The sequence below is a fragment of the Ochlerotatus camptorhynchus genome, unplaced genomic scaffold (assembly GCF_037179485.1).
Source record: "Ochlerotatus camptorhynchus isolate MF236.1 unplaced genomic scaffold, CSIRO-AGI_Acam_v1.1 ptg000330l, whole genome shotgun sequence".
Classification (NCBI taxonomy): Eukaryota; Metazoa; Arthropoda; class Insecta; order Diptera; family Culicidae; genus Ochlerotatus; species Ochlerotatus camptorhynchus.
Genome location: NW_027040818.1, coordinates 18089659 through 18116089, shown reverse-complemented (window position 1 = coordinate 18116089; position 26431 = coordinate 18089659). Strand labels below are relative to the sequence as shown.

Here is a 26431-nt window from a genome sequence, read left to right as displayed (position 1 = left end):
GGAACTTTACAAATGTTCCAAGAACACAGTCCAGAAAACTTTAACAAAGGTAAGAGTTCCATGACCATTAGAACAGAAAAACGAACCTATTAACGTTCCATTACCCTCTAAACAATTATGGGAAATTTCAATAAGTTATGAGAATTTCATGGCAATTCCAAGAATTTAAAGGACGTTCTGAAAACTTCAAGACCCGAGACCTTCAAGAACGTCCAGAACAACATGTTTTGGTAACTTCTTATAACTTTCCATAGTTTTCAGGAAAATTTCTAGAATTTCAGTGAACATCAATGAGTTTCAGGGCAGTTCCATTAACTTCAAGAACTTTACTGAACATTCGAAAACTTCAGCTGAGTTTAGAGATCCTAAAGGAAGTTGCATAACTTCGGCAGTTTTGAGAACTCAGTGATTGGAAAAGTTGTGGGAACTTCAGAGAAGTTCCGATTGCTTCAGGTAAATGTCACGTACATTAGGGCAGTTCCATTGAATTCTGAAAAATAGCGAGAACCTTCAAGAAGTTCTAAAAATTAGATATAGCTTTGAGAACATTAGGGAAGATTAGAAGACTAGGAACTTCATGAACTTTAAGAAAATCAAGAAAGCTTTAGAGCAGTCCAGAGAACATTAGGGTTATTGTTAAAACTTTAATTTCTATATCTTCTAACGAAGTTGATGATGATGGTCCCACCTCTTACCCCTACAAAGGTTTTGAACGGGACGATTTATCTTTAAGATAATTATATATGACATTTTAAGCAGGGTAGCAAACAAAATCGAACTGGTTTCAGTTACAGATATAAATTCCCTCTAGAGTTTACAGTTGCTTCACAGCGATATAAATGTGTAAAAGCTCAGGCGTCCACCTCTTAGCTCGCCTTTTTGTCCACCTAAAATTTTCAAAAGTATTACAAGCAAGCAAGAGTTAATGAACAATCAACAAAGCATCCTATTACACTAGTAACCCTGCAATCTGATGCTATCATAATTTTCAGCAATGTCAGGAATGCTCACGAACCCCCAACATTTGCCAGAAAACTTACTACTAACTCAAGGTATCTTCCAAATAAGCTTCAAATTTGCATTTTTTTTTTATCAAATGTTAAATTCAGTCCTCTATATCCGTATAAGCGCGCGAGGCTCAAACCTTTGTAGACTACTTTTTTTTAAATTAATCTACTATTAAATCAAATATTAAAAATCCACCATCACGTGGCGAACAGAAATAGTTTTTGCAGTGCTACAATAATTATTAAAAAAGTCGTTATGACAGCTATCCATATAAAATAATCCGTTAGAGATAACTTCGTCAAGATACATAATTTGTCAATTCATAAAAAAAAACCCGAATTTATCCACCTATGGTGTGATCAGACCCTTCTTACTTATTCAAGTTTATTTATTTTATTGTCATTATCAGTGACCAAGCCCCCCACCCCCGTGTCATCCAGTGACGCTACGCCACTGCCTGGGGGTACCCGGAATATATCCGGATGTAGTCTATTTGGTGAGGCTACCAATCACCTTATCATCGTATTTTAATGTGATTTAATGGGTTTTAATTCAATTCATATTCAAGCAACTTCCCCGGGGTACCCGGAACATGTCCAAGTGTGTCCAATGTGGTCTGGAACACTTAACACGACTTGCATTGATCTTATTTTTTAATTCTGTAGTAATTTGATGTGTCGCATGATGGTTTTGATACGTTTTCCGTTAAATCCAGCGTGAAGGTCCATATTCACCGGATCTTATTCCGGCCATATCTCCGGAACCGGTTCACCGATTCCAAAACCGTTTAATAGCGTTCAATGGGACCCCAAGACCTATCATTTGGCGCCGAGTTTGTCCAAATAGGTTGAGCGGTTGCTGAGAAACGTGAGCGCATTCATTTCGTTACATACACACACACATACACACATACACACATACACACACACACAGACATGTTCCGATCTCGTCGAGCTGAGTCGAATGGTATATGACACTCGGCCCTCCGGGCCTCGGATCGATAGTCGGTTTTTCAAGTGATATCTATACCCTTCTTTGTAAGAAGGGTAAAAATCACTGGATTCTTATTTCAGCCGCGTTTCTAGTATTGAAAGTCACTTCCTCTTTCAATTCGATCACACAAATATCGAGGCAGCAAACCGTTAAATACTTTAAATATGAACACCATAGTCAAATATACAATTCTTTGCTTCACCGACAACCATTGTAAGGCGTCTAACATCAAAGTCGAGGAAGTGAATCTATTACATCTCAAAATCAAACGCATTATTTTATTCTGCAAGCGCTGTAATCTCGATATTTGTGTTGCATTGGCCAGAAATAAAATGGAAGGGCAAAAGTCAAGATGAGGAGAGATGATTGATTTGTATAGCTGTATTTTACTGGCAATAGTTAAATCGTTTTTCAGTCGACATAGAATTCCATACTTCTTGGCAATTTTCTTGGTGACATTGTCAATGTGAGAGTTGAACTTAAGTGTGTCATCAATAATCACGCCAAGATATTTAATCTCCCGAACGCGATCAATAGTCTCATCATCAATTACAACAGAGACGTTCTCATTTACTCGATTCCGCGAAATTACCATAAATTTAGTTTTACTTGTATTCAATTTTAACTGCTTATACTTCAACCATCTACTTAGAGAACGCAAATCTTCATTCAAGTGTAAAACGGCATCATCTAAATCCTCAGCTGCAATGAATAACACAGTATCATATGCAAAAAGATTAATGTCGCAAAATCCTAAAACAAGTCGCAAGTCATTAATATACATAATAAATATCAGGGGCCCTGATACACTTCCCTGGGGCACTCCAAGGTTATTCGCGATGGGACTGGAAACAGAATTATTAAAAATAGTCCGTTGAGTTTTGTCAGACAAATAGCTTTCAAACCATTTATATGCAGTACTCGTTATTCCAAAGCGCTTGATTGATCTCAACAATAAGGGCCTAGAAATTGTTTCAAAAGCGCGTTTTAGATCCAAAAAAAACAGCAACAATCGTATCTTTACACTCCAAGTTATTTTTCCACTTCGCTAATACCAAATTCAACGCGGTTTCACAAGAATGACCTTCCCGATATCCCGATTGTTTTGGTATCAACAAACTATTACTATTTAAATACTCCAACAGCTGACCTCTAACAACAAGTTCTAAAATTTTCTCTAATGTGTATAACATGTTGATGGGAAGAAACTCTTCGGCTTTAATCGTTCCAGCAACTTTTTGAATAGGAACCACTAAGGATTCCTTCCAAATTTGTGGCACATGTTCAGTTTGCAATGATTCATTAATAAGGTCCAGCAAGATGTGGCCAATGACATGAAAGCAATCTTGAATAACTCTAGCATTAACATTATCTACTCCAGCCGATTTTCCTAATGAAAAACAAATAACTCTAAGTTCATCTAATGTAATTGGGTGAAAAACTTTAAATCTACAACTACTATTAACTGGCTGTTTTATTTCGTCAGGTTCATCGACCAATTCAATGGATTGATTAATCAATGAAACACTGTCTACAAAATAATCATTAAACATAGCTGAAATTACTTGTTCTGACTGTTCTAATGTGCCATTAAAAGTTATGGACCGCGGTTTGCAATAAAGATAAAGATTTCAAAATTTTCCATAACTCTTTGCTGTTGTTTTGATGCTGACCATCTTCCTTTGAACATATTCACAACGAGTTTTCTTCATCGATTGTGAATACTTATTACGCGCGATTGTGTACCTGTTCCAATGATTGTCATTATTTGATCTCCAAATCTTTTTGTACCATTTGTCCCTTATCCATTTAAGACGCAAAAGATCCAAATTGTACCAGCTGTTTGAGTTCTTCAAAGAAACAAACTTTTGCTCAACTAGTTGATTAGTACACGTTTTCAATGCGTTATTAAGAACAGCTGTAGCTTCATCTAAGTTACCGGCCGCGAATGGAAAATCCAGGCTTCTTTCAACAAGATTCGAAACAGCTTGCTTCGAATATTTCCTCCAGCACTTCAATTTTCCAAAATTATCGTTATCGTTAACATGGTCTAAGACGGTTGTTTTCAAATCAGTATCCGTAACTGAACAAATGGAATCAAAATTGGAATAAACGTGGTCAATTAAAGTTCTACTGTGCCTGGAAATACGCGTATATTCATTTACCATTTGCTTTAAATTAAAAAAAAACTCAGCTAAACGCTTCAAATGATTCGAATTATGGTTATCACGCCAATTAATATTAAAATCACCAACCAATATATTTAATTTACTAGAATCAAGGAATGTCTCAAGCCAGTTCTCTAAAACTTCAACAAAACGCTGGTCACTAGAACTGGGAGAATGATACAAAACACCATAATTACCCATCTTCATGCCACGTACAACTGTAATGCCCAAGAACCAGTTACCATCGATAACTTCAGTGATACGAAGGTCGAATAGAACTGTTTCTTTTTTTTTTTAACTAGTTCGTTTATTTACTAGGCTCAGTCGTGTGTCACACTTTGCGGAGCCAAAATCAGTAATGTTTGATTTACATTTTAAATAGCAGTATTACTAGGTTAGTATTGGGTACCAATTACTCGTGGCGGGCTCGAGGTTAATGGGTAACAATTTCAATTGGAAGGATCTAGGTAGGAGACTGGTTTCTGAAGCCTCCTTCAGATACTACTCTCGGACGGTTGACCAAATCCTGACTGGGCAGGGGCAAGTAGCACAGGAACAGGAGGATAATAAGACTGGGACACAATGGCGGGAAATTGTTTGGAAAGGAGGGGATAGCCACATCAAACTCTAACATCAGACAAACAAAGGAATTCGTAGATCGCTTGCATGTAGGGAAGATCACGTGTTCCCAATACATCTCTTACTTCACGGAAGGGTTGTCTACCTCGGGCCACTAGGGTATCCAATAGTCGTGCTCTGGAGGCGTCATTACCCGGGCAATACCAAACTGCGTGATCGATGTCATCATAACCGGTTCTGCACCTACATATATTGCTGTCAACGAGGTTTATTCTATAGAGATGTGCGTCTAGCGAGTAGTGGTTGGACATAAGTCTTGACATCACTCGAATGAATCCCCGACTTACATCCAGACCTTTGAACCACGCTCTCGAAGAAACATTTGGAATAATGGAATGTAACCACCGCCCAAGAGAATTACTTGTCCAATCGTTTTGCCAACTTAAAAGAGAACTCTGACGTACTAATGGGAAAAATTCATCATGTGAAATTCTTCTATCATAAATCTCGCCTTGTTGTGCGCCCACCTTTGCGAGAGAGTCTGCTCTCTCATTGCCTGGGATTGAGCAATGTGAGGGGACCCATACAAAGGTAATCATATATGATCTTTCGACCAGCAAACTCATCTGCTCCCTTACCTTTGAAAGGAAATAAGATGAGTGCCTACCTTGTTTCATCGACCGAATAGCCTCAATCGAACTGAGACTATCCGAGAAGATGAAGTAATGGTCTATGGGCATATCGGAAATCATCCCCAATGCGAAGTTAATTGCTGCTAGCTCAGCAACATAAACGGAACAAGGTTCCTGAAGTTTCCGAAAGGCGGTTGAGTATTCATTGAAGACGCCGAAGCCAGTGGATCCATCAATGCGTGATCCATCAGTGAAAAATCTTCTATTGCAATTGACTTGTTGGTACTTTTCAGCAAAAATGTGGGGAATTGAGATAGGTCGAAGTTGATCTGGAACTCCTTGAATAGCCTGTTTCATGGAGAGATCGTAGTCAATGGGGGAACTGTAGTTAGTAAAGCATACACGAGAGGGGGTATAGCAAGGAAGGCTAATATCCGATGACATATAATTAAGATAGATTCGCACGAATCTAGACTGGATGCTCAATTCGAGCATTTCTTCGAAGTTTTCAATCACAAGGTTGTTACTGACACTACATTTAATCAATATTCTTAATGAGAGCTCCCAGAAACGGTTCTGCAGGGGTTTTACGCCCGCTAGGACCTCTAGGCTCATATTGTGTGTTGAATGCATACAGCCAAGGGCAATACGTAAACAACGATATTGAATACGTTCCAATTTGATTAGGTGGCTTTTTCTTGCCGAGTGGAAGCAAAAAGAGCCATACTCAAGAACTGAAAGAATAGTTTAATGAGGTCTTCCGGGTGAGCACCCCACCATGTCCCGGAAATTGATCGTAGAAAGTTGATCCTTTGTTGACACTTTTGTTTCAAATACGTAATATGGGTACCCCAAGTGCATTTTGAATCAAACCAGACTCCAAGGTATTTGAAGGTTAAAGATTGGGTAATGTCTCTGCCCAAAATATTTAGACGCAGTTGGGCTGGAAACCGCTTCCTTGTAAACACTACCAATTCAGTTTTTTGCGGTGAAAACTCGATCCCTACATTTCTTGCCCAGAGAGACAGATTATTTAGGGAATTTTGCAATGGTCTTTGCAAGATTTCTGCACGTGGACCTCTCATGGAAACCACGGCATCATCTGCAAGCTGTCTAAGCGTGCATTGATTATCTAAGCAGTTATCAATATCTTTGACATAGAAATTATAAAGTAAGGGACTTAAACATGAACCTTGGGGTAAGCCCATGTAGCTAATTCTAGAAGTTGTCATTTGACCTAGATTGAAGGTCATTTGTTTTTCTGACAGCAAATTATACAAAAAATTATTCAAAATACCGGGTAATCCACTACTGTGCAAATTGTCTGACAGTATGTCTATGGAAACCGAATCAAATGCGCCCTTAATATCCAAAAAGACTGAAGCCAATTGCTCCTTGTGCGCAAAGGCCAGTTGAATATCAGATGAAAGCATCGCTAGACAATCGTTTGTTCCTTTACTCTTCCGGAAACCAAATTGCGTATTTGAAAGTAGATTGTTTGATTCAACCCAATGGTCAAGTCTTAATAGGATCATTTTTTCTAATAATTTCTTCAGGCATGATAACATAGATATCGGACGGTAAGAATTGTGATCAGACGCTGGTTTCCCAGGCTTTTGAATAGCTATTACTTTAACCTGTCTCCATGCTGGTGGAACTATATTGAATTCCATAAATGAATTATATAGGTTAAGTAATCGTCTTTTAGCGATATCGGGGAGGTTTTTTAGAAGGTCAAATTTGATCATATCGCTTCCCGGAGCAGAGTTATTTGATGAAAGAAGTGCCATTGAAAATTCCAGCATTGTGAATGGTTCATCCAGAGAACCGTTACTTCGGGCTGTATCCCGTAAAGTTGGTTGTGCTGGAACAGAATCTGGACAAACCTTTTTAGCGAAGTCGAATATTCATTGGGAGGAGTATTCTTCACTCTCATTGGAAGATGAGCGGTTTCGCATATAGCGAGCCTTTTTCCAAAGCGTTGTCATCGAGGTTTCTCTAGAAAGTCCCTCGATAAAAGTACGCCAGTAATTTCGTTACTTTGCTTTTAGTAAGTTTTTTAGCTTTTTTTCAAGCTTTAGATACTTTTCAAAAAGCTCAGATCTTTCATGTCTACGATAATCTTTAAAGGCATCGGATTTCTCAAGATACAACTTTGTGCATTCGTCATCCCATCCAGGGGTGGCGGGTCTTCTTTTGAGGGATGCACTTGGAACACGTCGTTTCTGAGCTTCTAATGCGCTTTTGTAGATTAGCTCGGTAAAGAAACGATGCTCTTCCAGTGGTGGTAGAGGATCGGTAGAATCAATACCAAGAGTTACCGCCGATACAAATTTTTGCCAATCAATGTTCCTCGTGAGGTCAAAAGGAACTTGAATTGACTGATCTGTTTTTAGACGACCACTTTTGATTGAAATAATAATTGGCAAGTGATCACTACCATGGGGATCATTGATAACCTTCCACAGACAATCTAATGATAGTGAGTTAGAGCACAAAGAAATGTCAAGACGGCTCTCTCGAGCAGGAGGGTTTGCTATACGTGTTGCTACACCAGTGTTCAAGATAGTCAAGTTGAAATCGTCGCACAAATCATAGAAAATACCCGCTCTATTGTCATCGTATGATTCGCCCCAACCAGTACCGTGTGAGTTCATATCGCCCAGTATTAGAACTGGAGATGGAAGGATATTAACTGAACTCCAAAGCTGACGGCGGTTTATGGAAGTCCTTGGAGGGACATATACAGAAGCTATGCAAAGATCTTTGTTCTTCACATTTATTTGGCAAGCGACAATTTCAATGCCTGAAATTATTGGGATTGAGATTTTATAGAAGGAATAGCACTTTTTGATCCCCAAAAGTACGCCACCATATGAATCATCTCGGTCCAGGCGGATAATGTTAAAATCGTGGAAGTTTAGTTCATCTTCAGAAGAAAGCCAAGTTTCACAGAGTGCAAATATATCACAATCAGAATTGTGAATCAAATACTTGAACGAGTCTAATTTAGGTATTAAACTACGACAGTTCCATTGTAATAAAGTGATCATATCTTGATCCTCACTCGACGAATTATCCATCGAAAGATATGAATTCACCAATGAGGGGCCATGATGCAGTCAATTGCTTGAAGTAGTTTCCGACTATAGGAACAAGCAGGTCAATAAGCCCTCGAAGTGGCGATTCGTCGGGAAAGCCGAGGGCATTCAAAATATTATCCACAATGTCCTTAAATTTACTCTTTTCTCGCTTGGACGGGAGAGTTTTCTTTGAATTGCGAGTAGACGTGGTGTTTATTTTTGGTAACCTCTTACGATTACCTTTATTAGGTAGCGGCGGGGTGGAAAAGCTGCAGCAAGGATCAGATGGAGCAGCAATTACCGATTTGTTCGGGTTTTTCAATGAATCCCCGCTACCTTCAGATTTTTGCATGCTTTTGAGAGTGGTTTTATTTTTTTCCGGCGCACTCCCGGGGAGCTAGTCGGCTTCCTTTTACCGGGGGCGTGTACCTCCGGAGACTCACTCTCATCTGCTATGTCAGAGTCCAGTTCATCGGAAGACAAAATCTCAAAAGTGTTTTCATTTTGAGCGGCTGATGCCAACGAAGCAGAGGATCCATTTTGCAACTTAACCATTTCTGCAAACGTCAGCTTGGAGCGTTCTTTTATTGAACGCTTCACATTGTTGGTACGCTTCTTGTACGCGGGGCAGTCCTGCAAAGCATGAAGAGGTTCTTTGCCACAGTAAGCACATTTAGTTGCTTCCTGTTGGCAAGCACCCTCCATGTGGTCTTGGCTACATTTGCCACAACGGGGCTTGTTGTCACAAAAAGCAGCTGTGTGTCCCAACTTTTTGTAGTTGGTACAATTATATACCCTTGGTACAAAAAGTCGCACCGGGAAAAAAACATTTTCAATTTCTAAGAACTTTGGGAGAACCGATCCAGCGAAAGACACCTGTAGTGAGCCTGAAGGGGAATAAGTCTTTTGACCATCTACCGTGGTCGCTGAATACAATATCCTGCAACCCAGAACGTCCACGGTAGATGTAGCAGCATTTTGAAGGCGCCCCATACCTTCCATCACGTCATCACACGTCAGGCTCACTGCAGAGACCACGCCGTCTATCTCCACATCTCGAGATGGGATGTAGACGTAATACTCTTTGTTATAAGCCTCGTCGTCAGCAATATCATTTGCGATATTATATGTAGGCGCAGTTATACGCAGTTTGTTCCGATTGACCTGATGAAATGCGGTCCCCGGGAAACGACGCGTCAATATTCTTTTAATCCCTAAGAAGTTAAGGGCTTTCTCTTTCTGCCGAAAATAGACAACCCAAGGCGAGGCAGAGGACGCCTGATAATGACGCTTTCTAAGTTTATCATTGGGAGGTTTACTGCCCCCCTTTGAACCATCCATTAGAAATTAAAAATTGTCGTCAAAAAGTAATTATTATTTTACTTTTTTTTATTAACGAACCACCCTATGTGGAACGATTCTACTGGGGGAGAGACAGACGATCCACAAGCAAACAGTCAGAGGAATGGGAATACAAAAACAGATACGTGCTACTATTTGCCCTTACCGTTTCTACTGCTATACTGTTGCTGCTCTGCCACAATAGATGCCGGTCGTACACACCGTCCGTGCGGCGGCTCACTGTTTTCTGCTGGTTATTGTTTCCAGTCGTACACACCGTCCGTGTGGTTGTCGTTTGCCGATGTGTATTACACGGCTCTTGCTGCTGACTATGGCTCCGATAAAATCAATTTGATATCTTCGAGCGGGTTAAAGATGGACAGTCCGATCGTAGGCTTCGCCAGGATCGGCTGCTTCCTTATGTAATGCGCGAGTCACCTGAGGCACAAAAACTGCTTTCAGAAAAAAAACTTTTCGCGGTGAAAACACTTTTAAAGCTATGCCATGTGACGAGACAACAGGCCTTGATGTTGCTCATTCGCAAGCAGAACGAGGAATGAGAACTGTTTCTTTGACATAAATAGCAACACCGCCAGTGTGTCTAGAATGTGATAAACAAGCAGCAACAATATATCGCGGAATACTATACTGATCAAAAGCTTCGTTTTCTACAATATGAGTTTCAGATAATAAAACTAAAAGAGGGCGTTTTTCCTCAACAATCTGACGTAATGCTACGTAGTTTGTTCACAACCCCGCAATATTCAAATACAAAAAATCGAATTGATTCACATTCCTGGAACTTGGCTGCTATTTATTGAAAGGCAAGCTTCTTTTCTTCTGATCAAAAAGTCTTCTATAGAGCAAACATTTCGAGCTAAATGCGGTTGACGTCCAAGTTCATTTTACGTTCTTTATTCATTTTCAAACAATTAATACATTTCAATACAGTTGACGTACACTCCGATGGTTTGTGTTGTTGGCTGCACCTAGAGCATCTCTCACAATTTTTGCAATCCACGCTCTTGTGCCCAAATTATCCACATTTGAAGCATCTCAACACATTAATCGCGGGAACTATCGAGCACCGATCAAACCCTACATTTACTTGTTTCGCACATAACAAACATTTATTCGTATCGACATCGACTTCAATTACAACGCTAAACTTGTTATAAGTGAAGCGTGGATTTTCAAACATGTTCACTACTTTAACATCATTTATAGCGATGTCTTCATTTTGACTTTTTAAGTAGTCAATGAAGACATCGGAGGAAAACTGAACGCTCATGCCCACTATTTTCAATCTTGGCACCGAAGTGGGAACAACAGCACTATATTTTCACCCAGATTGCTTTCAATACCAGTTTTTACATCATGTAGATTAGCTCCTGTTGCACACTCAACAATAATAGAGCCATCTTTACCATTTCTAAAATTACTGATTTTGTGTGTTTTTGGATCAAACTGAGTTTTCAAAAACTTACGAGTATCTTCGCAAGCTTGTTTGGACTCTTTTGGTTTGATCACAATGACCGGACGAGTCTTACGATTACCCTGTTTGTTACTGTTACTGTTAATGTTACTGTTACTGTTAATGTTACTGTTACTGTTAATGTTACTGTTACTGTTACTAATATTTTTACTTTTATTTGCACGACTAGATCTTTTTACAACATCCGCAAAACTCGCATTTTCTTGAAAAACATCATCAGTCGAATCGTTGTTACTATTTTGAAATTTACGTTTTTTGCGTTTGTGGTTGCAGATTAATTGAATCACTCTGTCTGTACAAACCAAGTCATGCCAAGAGGCAAGCATTTCGACACCTAGCATAGTTTGTCACTGGATGAAAAATTTGTCATAATAAATCCATGACCAAGAAACAAGAGCCTTCCATTTCCGTTACCGTTCCAAAAATATCCATTCAACCGGCAAGAAATCCAATCCACCGAAATCACTCGAGCTATTAATAATGATTTCATCGGGGCGCAAAATTGGAAAATCCAAAATTTAGCACTGCTCCAATTCGCCGCCGCACTGACTGAAAAGCTAAATGATCCGCATTAATAACTTTTACGCTTTCCTCCATGAAACGCCACCCATCATTAAAAAAACACATCCACTAGCTTCGCAAACACACACACACAGTTCTCATACTGACCTTCCTTCGTTTCGTTTATTGCAGATCAAAGGAAACGCAATAAACAACCTGCTGGTCCGGTTGACCCCGGTTCTGGAGTATCTGGAGGACGACCAGCGGGACGACGTCCAGCACAAGATCGACGTCATCCGGCAAACGTGGATCGAGCTGAAGAACTACGTCAACACGCGGGTGGATCTGCTCAAGCTGTACATCCGGTTCCACCAGGAGGCGGAAATCCTGAGGAACCTATTCGAATCGTTCGACATTCAGAAGGCTGCGTTCCGGAGCGCCGAACACGACCGGCCACTGCTGCAGGCAGCGTTGGACAACATTCGGGCGCAGTTGGGTCAGCTGAAGGCATTCGGGGAGCAGTGTATCGATGGTTTGGAGAAGGTAATAAAGTTCGATTGCTGGACACGAGTTTGTTGATTTTTGCAACCACCCTGGTGCACGAATGCCATAGATTCCTGTCGGAGAGTTGCACCCAGCTGCAACGAATCCGCAGTTTGTCACTTTTGAAACCATGCCCAGCCCATGCACGACGGACGGGGTGGGTCCCGAGCAGGACGACGTGACAGCCAGACAAAACAAGAAATGTTCTACTTAACATTATCGTCCAACCGCATCTATTTAAACTCTTTACCGAGATCATGCCAAACCGGGTCCACAGAAAGAGAGGGCCAGTTGGTTGTGTGTTTGTACATTAAATTGAATTGAGTTGAAATGTTGGATTATGGCCAGAGAATTATGGGCGCTCATTTGTACAGATGACTGTGGGGAAATATTGGCTGAATGTGCATGGATCGTGTTACAAGTAGATCTTCTTACGAGACGTTGACTGTACCGGTCTGTCATTGCCTTGTCTACCCCCAATCCCCTCTGTCTTCTGACTGATTTACACGCTAAGGAAACGAAAAGATCACTCGATCGTGAAGTGCAAACTTATAGCTTTGGACAAGAATCGTTTGATGTTTTTCAAAACCAAACTCAACTCGCTCAAGAAAAATGACCCAAACTGAGAAGTTGATCTCCCCTTAATTCATTCGTTTCTTTTTTTAACCAGAGAACACCATTGTAATGATCTGATAATCACTCGAACATTAATTATCAAGCGCGTTTGAACAGCAGCGGAACACACGCCCCTTGTTTTCATTTTGGTGGCGTCGTCGTCGTCGTCTTCGCTGTTGTGCTGTGAATCTGTCAGCGGGGCATCAACTTGGTGACATTGCAGGTGAAATTTCAGACCATGCTTTCTCTAGTTTCATGTTTTATATCTGAGAGAGTTGAGCGAAAAACTATACGGAATTGCATTACTGGGAGGTGCTTTAGTCTCATCCGAATGCTTCGAGTGACACGGGTGTTTGTTTGTTTCTGTTTCCGTGTTACACAGTCAGGAACAACACCGGCAACGTTTCATGATATTATTACAAGCAGCTATTTTAAACAGTACACGATGTCCGCATAAAAATAAACAGGAGTTGCTCAATAAATTGTTTGGAAGGGCTCTGGTTTCTGAACTTTTGAGCAACTGGTGTGCAAGCATGTTAGGGAGAACATTGTATTTGTGTCTTGTTGACTTGTTATTATGTTTGGAGAAGTATCGGTTTAATGCTTATGTAACTGGAACTTTACGCCTTGCCTCAATCAAGCAGGAAATTTATTCACTCGGGCGATCACCACAGAAGCAAAATAGCCATCCTCGGTTGTTAGCAGATTGTCGAACGATAGTTTTAGATTATTCCAAGCAAGTGACTCTGCAGGTACACTTGAAACTGCTGGCAAAATAACGAACGAGTGGAGAAACTGAAAAAACGCTGAACAAATCTTCACCGTGCGCAAACTCGATTGAAAATGTGAAAACGGAACGGTACAGTTAAACTCCGCTATTCTGTAGTCCGTTGTATTACGGGAAATGGATGTAATGTCGGCCTAAATTACCCTAATTTGGACCCATACACGAGGGGGTGACATATCTAGACTAACATTTGAAAAGGGCGGAACTCCAAAATTACCATATCGAGAAAATCGCTTCCGAATTTTGATGATCTAAAAATTAATCCTATTTCACGACTTTCCATTTTCTGGATGATTTTATACGCTTGACATATAGTTAATAGTGTAATCTATCATCATGCATCACTAAAAACTCAAAAAAAGCTTTCTTTGTCGTGACATTGAGAGGAAAACATCATACGCTCTGATAATTTCTTACGTGTTGTTACCCCCCGGATCTTCCATCCTTTGAACTGCCAACACTGGTGATACGCCGTGGAACTACACCCTCGGGATTTTTTGTTTGTTGTTCCGCCTTGGCTCTTCATTCGCAAATTTTGTGAGAGTGGAATTACGCCCGGAGATTTTTTGGTCTTCTTTTTGTTCGTTGTTTACACGTAAAATAACAATCAGATGCGTTTCAAATGAATCGGGCGTGACTAGATACTACAGAATCAATAAGTTTGGCATATTAAAATAATATAATTCGTTACTCTAGTGCAAGGCGTAACAACCAGTTGCATCATCGAGTTGAAAGTTGGAAAAACGCCATATAAGAAGAAACGGTTTTGATGATTTGAAGTGATATTTTCTTCTACTTGTTCGTGTTTATCGAGTAGTTTGTGAACTGTTCTCTCTATATGTGCCAAAATATGGTTTATTTACATTTTGGCTCTTCCGCCCCTTTCAAATGTTAGTCTAGATATCTAAATCTCAATTCTAGATGCTCAAAAAATCTCACACTAGCGAATCAATCTTCGAAAAATCATCTTTCATTTCTTGCATCGTGCTTCATCTTTTTGCAGGAAATCTTCAAAATCGACATAAATCTTCCTTCTATCTACTCTGCGTGCGTGCAGCTAGAAACAGCAAAACACAATCTTTTCTGCATCGTAGATAGAGTCGCCCTCCTCGCCCATACATAAAGTCAGCAATCGACAAAATTTTAAATGACGCGTTCATCTAGATAAAATTGATAAATAAAGGTAATTGCTCTAATGTTGGCCTATGGATCTAAGATTGGGCCTGTCCTTGACACTCGCGGGAAATGGACTGTATCGAAAGAGTTTCGGTTTCAGTGGAATAAAATTTCTTCGGACGAAATCAAAAGAACGCGTGTTAATGATTCAACAGACAATTTTACTCTGAACTAATAATCGGTTACATGTGTGGATGTGTATAAGAAAAAAATGTATGATGGTTTCTGTATTCTTCGTAGGTTGTCTTAATGCCAGAGGGGCGTTTAAGTACCAACATCCTCCGGGGCGTTGAAATTGGCAATTTCAATACATCAGCTACACAGGATTGTCGTCCTCTTCGTTGTCTAGTGGCAATAGACAGACCTTCTTAACGGCTCTCCTAGTGGTGCCGTGTCCGGTTCGCAAACTCACCACGCGTGTGTGCCCATCCTTGCCCGGATGCAATTCGATTATGCGGGCGAGAGCCCACTTCAGCGGCGGTGCGTTTTCATCAACGATAACGACCATCGCTCCAACCTTGAATTCGGTGACTTTCATATCTCGCTGGCGTTTCTGTAGTTCGTGTAGGTAATCGTTCATCCACATTTTCCAGAACTTCTGTTTCATGTCCTGTAAAAACTGCAAACGGGACAATCTGCCTTTAGGAATGTGGGCGTACAAGGGTTCCGGTATAGCTTGGAATTCCCTCCCTATTATGAAGTGAGCCGGTGTGATAGCAGTCAGATCATTCGGATCATCAGAAGCAGGTGTGAGAGGGCGGGAGTTCAAAATAGCTTCTACCTGTGTAAGGACGGTAGACAGCGCCTCGAACGTCAATCGATGTTCAGCGAGAACCAACTTCACTGATTTAACTCCCGCCTCCCAGATCCCACCGAAATGTGGGCTACGTGGAGGAATGAACGACCATTCGATGCCCCTTGGTACACAGTATTCATTCACAGCACGCGTGTGCTGCTCACTGCGGAATAATTCGGCTAGGCGATTCATTTCATTTTTAGCGCCTTCGAAATTAGTCGCGTTATCGGAGTATAATTTCTGTACGAGGCCACGACGACTAACAAAGCGCTGGAGCGCAGCCATGAAGGATTCCGAACTTAGGTCCGAAACCGCTTCAAGATGGAGAGCCCGAGTTACCATGCAAACAAATAAACAAACGTAACCCTTAGTGGTCGTCGGGTTCCTTGCAGTTGCACTTAATCGAAGGTTGAAGGGTCCCGCAAAATCCAATCCCGTGTGTGAGAATACTGGAGAAGGCTGGACGCGGTAATCCGGAAGCTCTCCCATCAGTTGAGTTGATTTCGTTGGCCTCATCCGAAAGCATGGTATGCAGTGGTGTACCACCTGCCGGATGACGTTCTTCGCCTTGAGTGGCCAATACTGTTGCCCCAAGAAGACTGCGCTGACCGAGATGCATATTGGCGCGATGTAGATGACGTATCAGCGTGACGGTGAGCGGATGTTTCTCGGGAAGTAGTGCTGGATGTCGGTGTTCGTACGGTACAGTTGCGTTCTTTAAACGTCCTCCAACACGCAGTACTCCGTCGTTCGCATCGATGAATGGATTCAAATTTTGAAACGTAATTCTGCACCTTTAATCGCTTGTAGCTCCACGTGAAAAGCTTCGATTTGAACCATTCGGATGATCAAAACTGCTGCTCGATGCATTTCCGAAACTGTGGGAAATCCTCTAGTAAGCTGCTTTCGACCGCCTTTAATGTAGTCGCAAAACCGAATCACATATGCCATCGACCGTTGAATTATAGTATACCGACTGATTCTGTGGAATGTCGGTAGCCTGGACGACCCGCGTGCCGTTACAAGTACTGTTCTCCGAAGTTCTGGTATTTCATCTTGCGATAGCGGTAGTGGTTGCTCGAGATACGGTTGTGCGCTATGGAACCTAGGCGGACCATGCCACCAAAGCTTGCATCCTGGAAGATCCGATGGCGACACGCCACGAGATATCAGATCAGCAGGATTTTCTTTCGAAGGTATGTACTGCCAAATAAAACCTTCAGTCAGCTGCTGGATTTGCCTGACTCGGTTTTCAACAAATACAGTCAGTGAGTCCGAAGATTTCTGTAGCCAACAAAGGACTATCTGTGAATCCGACCATAATGCGACAGAACTGAAAACGGTCTCGATAGCCGCCAACAGCTTTACAGTGAGTTGAGACAGCAACAGGGCTGCTAGTAGTTCTGCTTTGGGCGTTGTAATTTCTTTCTGTTTGTTCTTCTTTCTTGGGAGAATCCGTGACTTGCTGCACACTATATTCATCATCACTGTTCCATCGTTTCGTACCGTGCGAGCATACAGACTGGCGCCGTATGCCAAGTCTGATGCATCCGCAAATCCGCAGAGTTCGTAACTACAGGCTTCGTCGCAATGAATCCATCTTGCAATCTTCACGTTGTTCAAGCTGGATAGTTGTGCACGATAGTCCGTCCACAACTTCGCAAATGCATACGGAACCGGTTGGTCCCACTCCATGTTTAAAGCCCAAAGCTCGCGCATAATCAACTTCGCAGCGGTGATTGCAGGTCCCAAAAACCCCAAACGGGTCGAAGATTTTAGCGATCTGACTGAGAATCATTCGCTTGGTCAGCAGAGTGTCTGACTCAGGGTAGACCGCAACACAAAATGTGAAACTGTCTTCTTTAGGGTTCCAGGAAATCCCCAAAGTCTTCATTATCGCATTGACGGTGGGATCCGTTATGTCCACACAGCTCTCTCGCTGCCCCTCGGAAACAGTAGCCAGCAGTATCTCTGAATTCGAACAGAATTTATGCACTTCGAAGCCTCCTCGCCCTAGCAAGCCGATAATTTGATTCTTGAGTTCCATCGCCTCCGTCAACGTATTGGCACCTGTAAGTACGTCGTCAATGTAGAAGGATTTTCTGACCGCCTTGGCAGCGAGCGGGTACTCTTTCCCTCGTCTTCAGCGAGCTGGCGAAGCGCCATTGTTGAAGAACGGTGATGAAGCAATTCCGTACGTAACGGTTCGTAGATTGTAGACACGAATCGTCTCGCTTGGATCTTCGCGCCAGAACATACTTTGGTAACGGATATCATCGTCGTGCATTCTCACCTGCCGATACATTTTCGGGGCGCCTGCAGTGAAGACGAATTTGTACGAACGAAAGTCCAGCAAAATCGAAATTATATCTTTCTGGACCGTTGGACCCACCATTTGGGTCTGGTTGATGCTAATTCCAGTGTCGGTCGGTGCTGAACCATCGAACACAACGCGAAGTCGAGTGGTTGTGCTGGTTGGTTTCAAAACGTAATGATGAGGCAAATAGTACACAGATTGAGGATCGACGGTGTCAGCAGCTTCGTCCACTGACATGTGACCAAGCATCTCGTATTCTCTCTGGAAGGAAATGTACTGCGCCTTTACCTCCGGTTTGCTGTCCAATCGCTTCTCTAGAGCGAGGAATCGTTTTTCTGCCAGGATCCTGGATACGCCCAACTGGTCTTTCAACTCGTTGAATGGTAGTCGGACGACGTACCTTCCATCGTCGGTACGCTTGTGTGTTTCACGAAAGTGATCCATACAAAGTTCCTCAGATGTCGTGGTCTTCTCATCCATGTCACCACACGATTCAATCTGCCAGAATCTTTGCACTATTTCGTTGAGATTTTCTTCAGCAGTAACGAAGAACGATTGCAGTTTCTCTGGCACCTTGCTTGGGATCGGACCGCTCAACACCCAGCCGAATTGGGTATCTTGAAGAACTGCAATAGTGTGTGGAATCTTCATGCGATCTGTCTTCAACATTTCGAAAAATACTTCAGCTCCCAGCAGCATGTTCACTCGATCAGGGATACTGAAATTCGGGTCGGCTAGTTGAATGTCTGTCGGTAGCGCAAGATCGGTGCAATCTACTTTCGTCAAAGGTAGTTGTCCTGTAATCCTGGGTACGATCAAGAATTCAAGACACACCGAAAAATCACTTATACGAGATTTGATTTTCGTATAAATCTTCCGTCGAACCTTCGTGTGAATATCATTCAGACCGGTAATTGAAACGTTAGCGGGCTCCTTGTTCAACGACAATAATGTTGCGAAGTGTTCCGAAATGAAATTCGAGTGGGAACCAGAATCCAAGAGAACCCGACAAGGGTACACGTCACCCTTTCCGTAAACGAGGACTACCGCTGTAGATAGCAGAACTTCCAGGTGTGTGGGAGCTTCCTGGCGTCGGTAGTATTGGTACCAGCGTTGCCAGATATACCGATTTATCGGTATTTATACCGATTTCCGAACTAGATACTGATACACAGATAAGGTTCCTCAGAATACCGATTTTTGAGGTGTTATACCGATATATACCGATTTTTTAAATAATCAAAATCAAAATTTTTGTGTGAGACTTATATCTTTTTGAATATCTAACAAATTTTGAGTCTTTAAAATTAAAAAGAAAATCATCTTTAAAAATGTCTTATAGATACTCTTTCGATTAATGTTTCAATTTCCCCACCGTTTTTGGCTACCCATGAATCGATAAACAGTCGATGGCTCTTTCTGGTAATTCCAGGAGAATCGGGAAATACTTTTTAAACATTATTTAACTTCCTGGATTTTCTTCCATCTTTCCCCTGGAATTTTCTATTTACGATTCCTCTCGGAAACTTATTTCGACTTCTCTTGAAAGCTTCTTCAGCCTTCACTCGGAAGATTCCTCCCGGAACTTCAGGGATGCTTCTAGATTTTGATTGTGGATCCACACTAGCTGCAGGAAGTTTTAAAAAAGTTCTGAAACTTCCGAAAAGTTCAGACTTTTGAGTAAGTTTCGATAAATTAAAGAAAGTAACTTCTGTTAAAATTCTAAAACCCCGTCCAGCGAACTCCAGTGAACTTAACGAGACATCATAAATATTTTGGATACTTCACAAGGCCAAAGGACGTCTGGAAAATTTAATGGTTTTCAGGACACTTCCATTAGTTTCAGGAGAATTGATAGAACATTAGGAAGCTTCGAGAACATCAGATCAGATCAATAATATTCAAGGAAATCGCTGAAATTTTAAAGGAGTTCCGAGAAACTCAGGCAATTGCCGAAAACTTCAGCAATGTTCCAAGGGGCTCATACAAATTTAAGAAACGTAAGGGAAGTTACACGAACATTAGCACATTATGAGAACATTTTATCGGAAGCTCCGTGCTTATTGATGGCAGTGTCGATAATTTTTAAAAATTAGAAAAATCGGGAAGATCGGAGAACTTCAATGCTGATGTTACCATAAATTCAAGAAAATTGTGAGAGAACTTAAAAAATTTCGTAATCTTCAAGAAAGTCTAGAAACCTTCAAAGTTGATAAGAGATATTCCGGTAGTCTCATCATAATCAGGGAAGTTCCAAGTATTTCAAAGATGATCAGAGTACTCCAAAATAGCTCGAGAATATATGGATTATTCGTAAGTACATTTCAGGAATGTTCCAAAAACTTCAGGGGCATTGCGGGGTCTTCAGGGATGTCTTATGACCATTTGAATTTTTTTTTTGATCATTAGAACATCCCCCAAGAGCTCTTTCTTCCGGAATTATGTCCTTGTTTCTTTCGACAGTTCCGTAAGCGCTCTGGCTTCCGACTTTCTCCAGTTTTTTTTTCCAATCTACCTTAGGAAGTTTCTGCCAGCGTCTCCAAGAAATTTGGACCGTCTTCTCCAGGAAGTTCAATGAAACTTCTCGCAGAAATTTCTTTCGTTTAGTTCTGGAATTTTGTCCAGTTGTTTTTTTTTTTTGACTTCTTTCGGAAGGTTTTTCCGAGCTGCTTCTGGCTTCCACTGGAAATGGCTACTTTTGGAATTTATTTCCGGTTTCCGAAACTTTTCTGCCATCCTTTGAATGTGTAATCCGATTCTTTTTTCTGAGTTTCTTTAAATTTTCGCCAGAAGTTTCTCAATTTATGTCTTGGAAGTTCCGCGGATGTTTTTCCGACTTCTCTCAGAACCTACCTAAAATTTCCTCCGGGAGAGCTTTTTTCTTTGGCTCTTGTTTTCAGTTTATTCCAGAAGCTAATTCAAACATTCCCCAGAGTTTTCTTCCGCAATTTTCCGATCATAGTCCAAAAGTTAAAATTTTTGCTTGATTCAAATAGTAAATACCGATAAATACCGATTTTTTTAAAACCTTCGATACCGATAAGCTTTAAAACATTCTGGCAACGCTGATTGGTACTCAGTACGGAAAACAAGATAGACGGAATTCAAATCAAGGAAAAAACTACAAGGGACAACACTAATGGGTTGTACGCAATGGTGACGTAAGACTACGTGATCTTGTATAATAAATGTTATTTTTTAGCTGCAGCAGGAGCTTGTGTTTTGTGTAGGAATAGGAATATTAGCGGGACTCCCTCTGTTTGTACTCTTTAGTATGACTATGATTGCCCTGAAAAGAACCTTTCGATATTAATTTTAATTGGGACATATTCAGAAATTGAACTCTGTTGGAAAATCTTGGTGGCCGTGAAAAAGGCCGATGGTATACAGATGGAAGATGATGATGATATGTAGGCAGCTGGATCAGCAAATCGGACCGGACAATCTCATATTCTTCGCTTCAATGATTGGGCACTCGCAAGAGTCTCGGTCCGTCCGCTGCTGGACAGGGGATGAACTGGTGTCTGCGACAGATTGGAAGGCCGCAGCGAGGAAAACCTCAACGTTGCTTCCATGAATGGGCACTCGGAAGAGTCTCGGTGCGGCTACATGCTGAACATGGGTTGACCCAGTGGTGGTTGAAAAGGCGCAGCGAAGGATACCTCAACTTCGCTACGAGAAATGGGCATTCATAAATTGTAAAAATTCAACAGCAAGGGAGAAGGGCACACAAATTAGAGCCAACCACCTAAACAAAAATCCTGAGTACGGCTCTGCTTGCCACAAAATCGGTTTGTTCCTATTTTTCTTTTTGTGCTGTAGCTTTCTGTAAGTTGCTGTTAGAAAATAATATGGTGCAGCAAGAACGGAAACATATTTTTACATTTTCTGGATTTTACCGAACCAGCAATCCATCCAGTAAAACTATTTTTGCTGAACGTTCAGCAACTTAAACTGTCATAAAATTTACAGCAATTTGTTGTACTGTCAGCGATTTATTGCTGATTTTCCAGCAAAAAAATGATTCCCGATTGTTTTGCTGAAAGTCCAGGAATGTTTTCTAATACTATTTTTGTGAATAAAATTAGCTGCCGGAAGTCCGCCTTGTTGTAAGTCTCATAATCCATGATGAGACAATGAGACTTCGCCAGCATCTGAGTGTACAGTTTCCGGGCTCATGACTTTCCCACCGTATTTTGCCGTTCGTCACGATTTGGAGCCTTCTGCACTTTGTACGTATGCAGTCCCTTCCGGTCCATGGATCTCTGAACGAAAGACTTGGACAGATTCAACATTTGGGCTACATCCCTGACCGAAGCAATGGGATTCCGCTTAAACGTAGTAACGTTTAATCACACGACTCACCGTTGACTGCACGATTCCGAGTCGTTTTCCGATGTCCCGATGAGAAAGTTGAGGATTTTCCATGTGCTTGCGCAAAACCAATTCGCCACGTTTCCCAACTTTCGAAAAACTGACAGCGATAAAAAATACAGTGTTAACAATGCACTCTAAACTACTTTTACCCAAATTTTCAAGAGAAACTACCCCACGGGTAATTTTCTACAGCGTTTTTTTTTTCCGTGATGCAAGCTTTTCAGAGAAAATGTCGTATTCCCAGTCAGATCGACCATGCATTGAACTCGCTTCTATCTGAAAAATACAAGCTATACAACACCAAAACAATTTATATATACAGGAATCCTTCTGCTTTTTACTTACCTGGCAGATTTCGGAACATTTTGGGAACATTCATTATTTCCTTCTTTTGATCTTGTTTTCCGTGCTGAGCACCAATGCTACCGACGCCAGAGAGGCAGCTCCCACACCTGGACCACATGAACCGGGGACCAACGGCTTAACTTCCCTTAGGCGTGATCAGAGATGTTATGCCTCACAACATCCCGGCGGCGCCGACTGGGATTGAACCCAGGCCTGCTGGGGTGAGAGGTTATCACGCTTACCAGTAATTGCCTTCATAGCAACAATTTTTTAATTCTAACCAAGATCTTTAAACACTTTGTCAGTTTTACTGAAGCAAATGCTTTCCGTTTACTGGATTCACAGTAAACAAAATTTGCTTGTCACTGTTCACCAACTAATTTGGCTGGAAGCCAGATTTAAAATTGTGTACAGAATCTTACAGAAAAGCAAGTACGGGAACAGACCTATTACATACTAATGGAAAAATAAAACAGGCTTACAAAGATCTGAATTTACAACTGTGGAAGTGCTCAACAATCACTTAAAGCGAATTAGTATACTGTCGAGGTTGGAATCAGTACAAAATCGAACTTTATGTCAGCGCGAACATCAACCTGAGGTAAGTTTTAAAAAACGTTCATACTGACAGATACTGACGTTCAGAAAACAAGCAGACCCAATATTGATACCAGATCCAGGTTGGAACTGAAAAGTAAATGAATTCGCTTTAATTTGAGAGCCAGTGTAAAGTCCCTGTGCGGACGTAATAAAGCCATTGAAGAGAGATGATTAAATGTGAATAAACAATATTAACATGTAGGACCAATAACCCGTTCGACCAAATGATAATAAACCAAATTCTTCCTTTCTTCTTAAGGAACTTCTTAAACTTATTTAATTCCCTACAGAAAATCTCTCTACAATTTGGTGCTTTATATGCATTATAGTAATAAGTTAGTTTTACAAAAATATCTGATTAAGTTTCATCTGTCAATAATTATTTTGCCCTACTTGTTTAAACCGAACCCCTCATTGCAACAATGAAGATATCGACACTCAAACGATTTGCGCGCTACCACCACCATAGCTCAACAGCGTTTCCTGTCCATCCGTCTATCATTCATCCCGTCTACCGAACAGCTGCACCCGAGCGTAGGAAGTGGCCCACACCGTGGTGGCCCCGCACAATCAAAACACCACCGTTTGACGGCCCATCAGCGAAATGCTATTCCTCTAGCAGCTGTTTAAATGCAAATAATATCCGAAACAACAACAAACAAAACCAATACCATCAACACCCACCACCGAAAGGGGGGGAGCCTTGTTCCTGCGGAGATGGCAAAATTTCTGAACGTATTTTCTTCTTGTTCTATTTCTGGCCAACAGGTCGCCGATCCGTATCTGCAGAAAGCTCGCGCAGCTCAGTGCGTCGATCGGACGCTCACCGAGCTGAACGCGCGCCAGTTGACCGCCGCCGATGAGTGGGAACGCTGGAACGCCCAACAGCATACGGACGCCACGCTGAACGACATCATGGCCGCCAACATGGAGGTTTGTACCACGATCGAGTGATCTTCCTTTTCAATTCAATTCCAATGATCTTTTTCGATTAAAATTCCAGACTCTCGCAGCTGCATCCAAACTGGAGGAGCAACTGTACCCAATCTTCAACACCGCGTCGGATAATCCAGCCGATCTGAGTGCATTTATCGCAACCAAATTGAGTCAAATCCAGTCGGAAATCCGGTCGGCGGAAAGTGAACTGACGAATCGGTTCGAAACGATTGATCAACTCGACACCGACGGACCGGAGGGTAGTGAAAAAGTGATTCAAGTGAAGAACAGTTTGAACTCGATCAAAACCAAACTGCACACGATCGCGGCCGATTTCCAAGAGCTCGCCTCCGCTGTCGATCGGTTCCTACGGTCCGTGCTAACGTGTCGGGACAATATCAAGGACTATTTCGCAAACAAGCAACCCATTTCCGGTCCGGACAATGTGGAATCGATCACCAACAGTTATGAACAGTTCAAACAGAACACGATGGAGTACTTCCGGAATCTGCTGCAGCAGAGCGAGCAGATCATCGAGAGGATCAAAGCGCAGGAACCTCCCGGGGCGAAGGAACAGGACACGGACAAGATTATTACGTTGCTGGAGAATCTGCGGACGTACTTTGAAACGCAGACCGAGTCGGAGAACTCCGAGCTGAGAAAGCAGCACGCGGTGATTGCGTTCGATAGAAGTTTGAATGAAGTTCGAGGGGAGATACGGGAAAAGCTGGAACAGGTGAACCGTGGTCGCGGGCAGTACGGCGAGAACGCCGATGGAGCCCGACATAATCTGGCCGCGTTAGATGACTTCGAGAGGGGCTTGACGGTGAGTAGGCGGAATGATTGCATTATTCAACCTGTCGAAAATGCCAACAACCCAAATGCGGTTTTACAAGCTCGAGTGACAGGCATTTTGTGCACTTGCTGCACTGATATAATTGCGAAGACTAGCGAGTTTGGATGGTTTCTTTATATTTAGGCGATTGCTTTTAGCTGTCAACGGGCAGCGTTGATCACCCCACAGCATATTCAAGGTCAAAATCGTGAGGGTGATATTTTCGAAAGCGAGTGTGATTTACGATGGCGTCAGTCGGAGGTTCTGAAGTTCACCCCCTTTCGCATTCGCCCACTTCCCGATCCCATATTTCCCATCAAGGAGGGCAACGTAGGGGACAATGGTACAAAATGCACTCATTGGGCTAAACGTGCCAGCTGATTTTCATTTGTGTTTTTCAAGGCATTGTTCAGCATAAAAGATTTATATGTTACGTGCATTCGTCTTTGAAAAAAAAACACTCAAATGTTTCGGTTGATATTTAGAAAAATCTGATGGTGTTTTCAAATATTTCTAAGCTGCCTTGCCCCTTGGCTTTTTTGTAGCAGCATAGCATCTGAACTCAAAATGCTGCATGATTAATCCTACACTGAAAAAAGTTTTCACTTAGTTTCCATTAGGAACGCACATAGTATTTTTCCAAAAACAAAAACAATGATTTTTACCTGAATATCACATAGCATTAAAAATTCTATATGAGAAATCATATAGATTTCATTGGACACATAACGTTCATGTGATTTAGAGGTGCAATTTCCAATTATGTGATCACATGAAAGTTATGTGAAATTCACATGGATATTTTCCACTGGTTATGTGATATATTTTATGAGTGTAGAATTGGATCAAAAATGCCAAGAACAACTCAGAATAAAATGAAAAAGTGAGTTCTATCCTGAGGGGGCGTTTCGAACCATTCTCCCCTTCATATTGCAGTTCGTCGGATTCGGTAAGCTGGCGTCACTAATTGGTCAACTGCAAGTATGTTTTATGACGGCATTTTTTGTTTTTCGAATGGTTGTAAAATTTCAAAGAGATACTTTGTCGTCATTTACTGGAGGGCAAAGAGCAACGCCACTTTCGCAAGCAAATATTCAAATCAGCTGCCGCGGGTGGAAGTGTTTATTCGAGGAAGAAAACTTCCTTCCCAGACGCGGATGACGTTGGTCAGTTGGGACGCGGTGGTGAATGGTTTTCCACACAAAAACACTCACAGGTCGTAAACTTAAATTAAATTTCAATTGCTACCCACTAAACATGTTGCGTTGGTCATGACGAATGTTTCTGAAGTGTTTATTATTCTT

At 41.6% G+C, this 26431-nt stretch overlaps 1 protein-coding gene across 5 annotated transcripts in view; it reads left to right on the top strand.

Annotated features, from left to right (window-relative positions):
- LOC135708322 (titin) overlaps positions 1-26431 on the top strand; it is a 280525-nt gene that overhangs the window by 110597 nt on the left and 143497 nt on the right. For all 5 annotated transcript variants that reach the window (XM_065230332.1, XM_065230329.1, XM_065230330.1 and 2 more), the window contains exons 4-6: positions 11993-12343; positions 24125-24289; positions 24360-25118. In XM_065230332.1, coding sequence (XP_065086404.1) covers positions 11993-12343; positions 24125-24289; positions 24360-25118 — 1275 coding nt within the window. The remainder of the gene's footprint in view (positions 1-11992; positions 12344-24124; positions 24290-24359; positions 25119-26431) is intronic.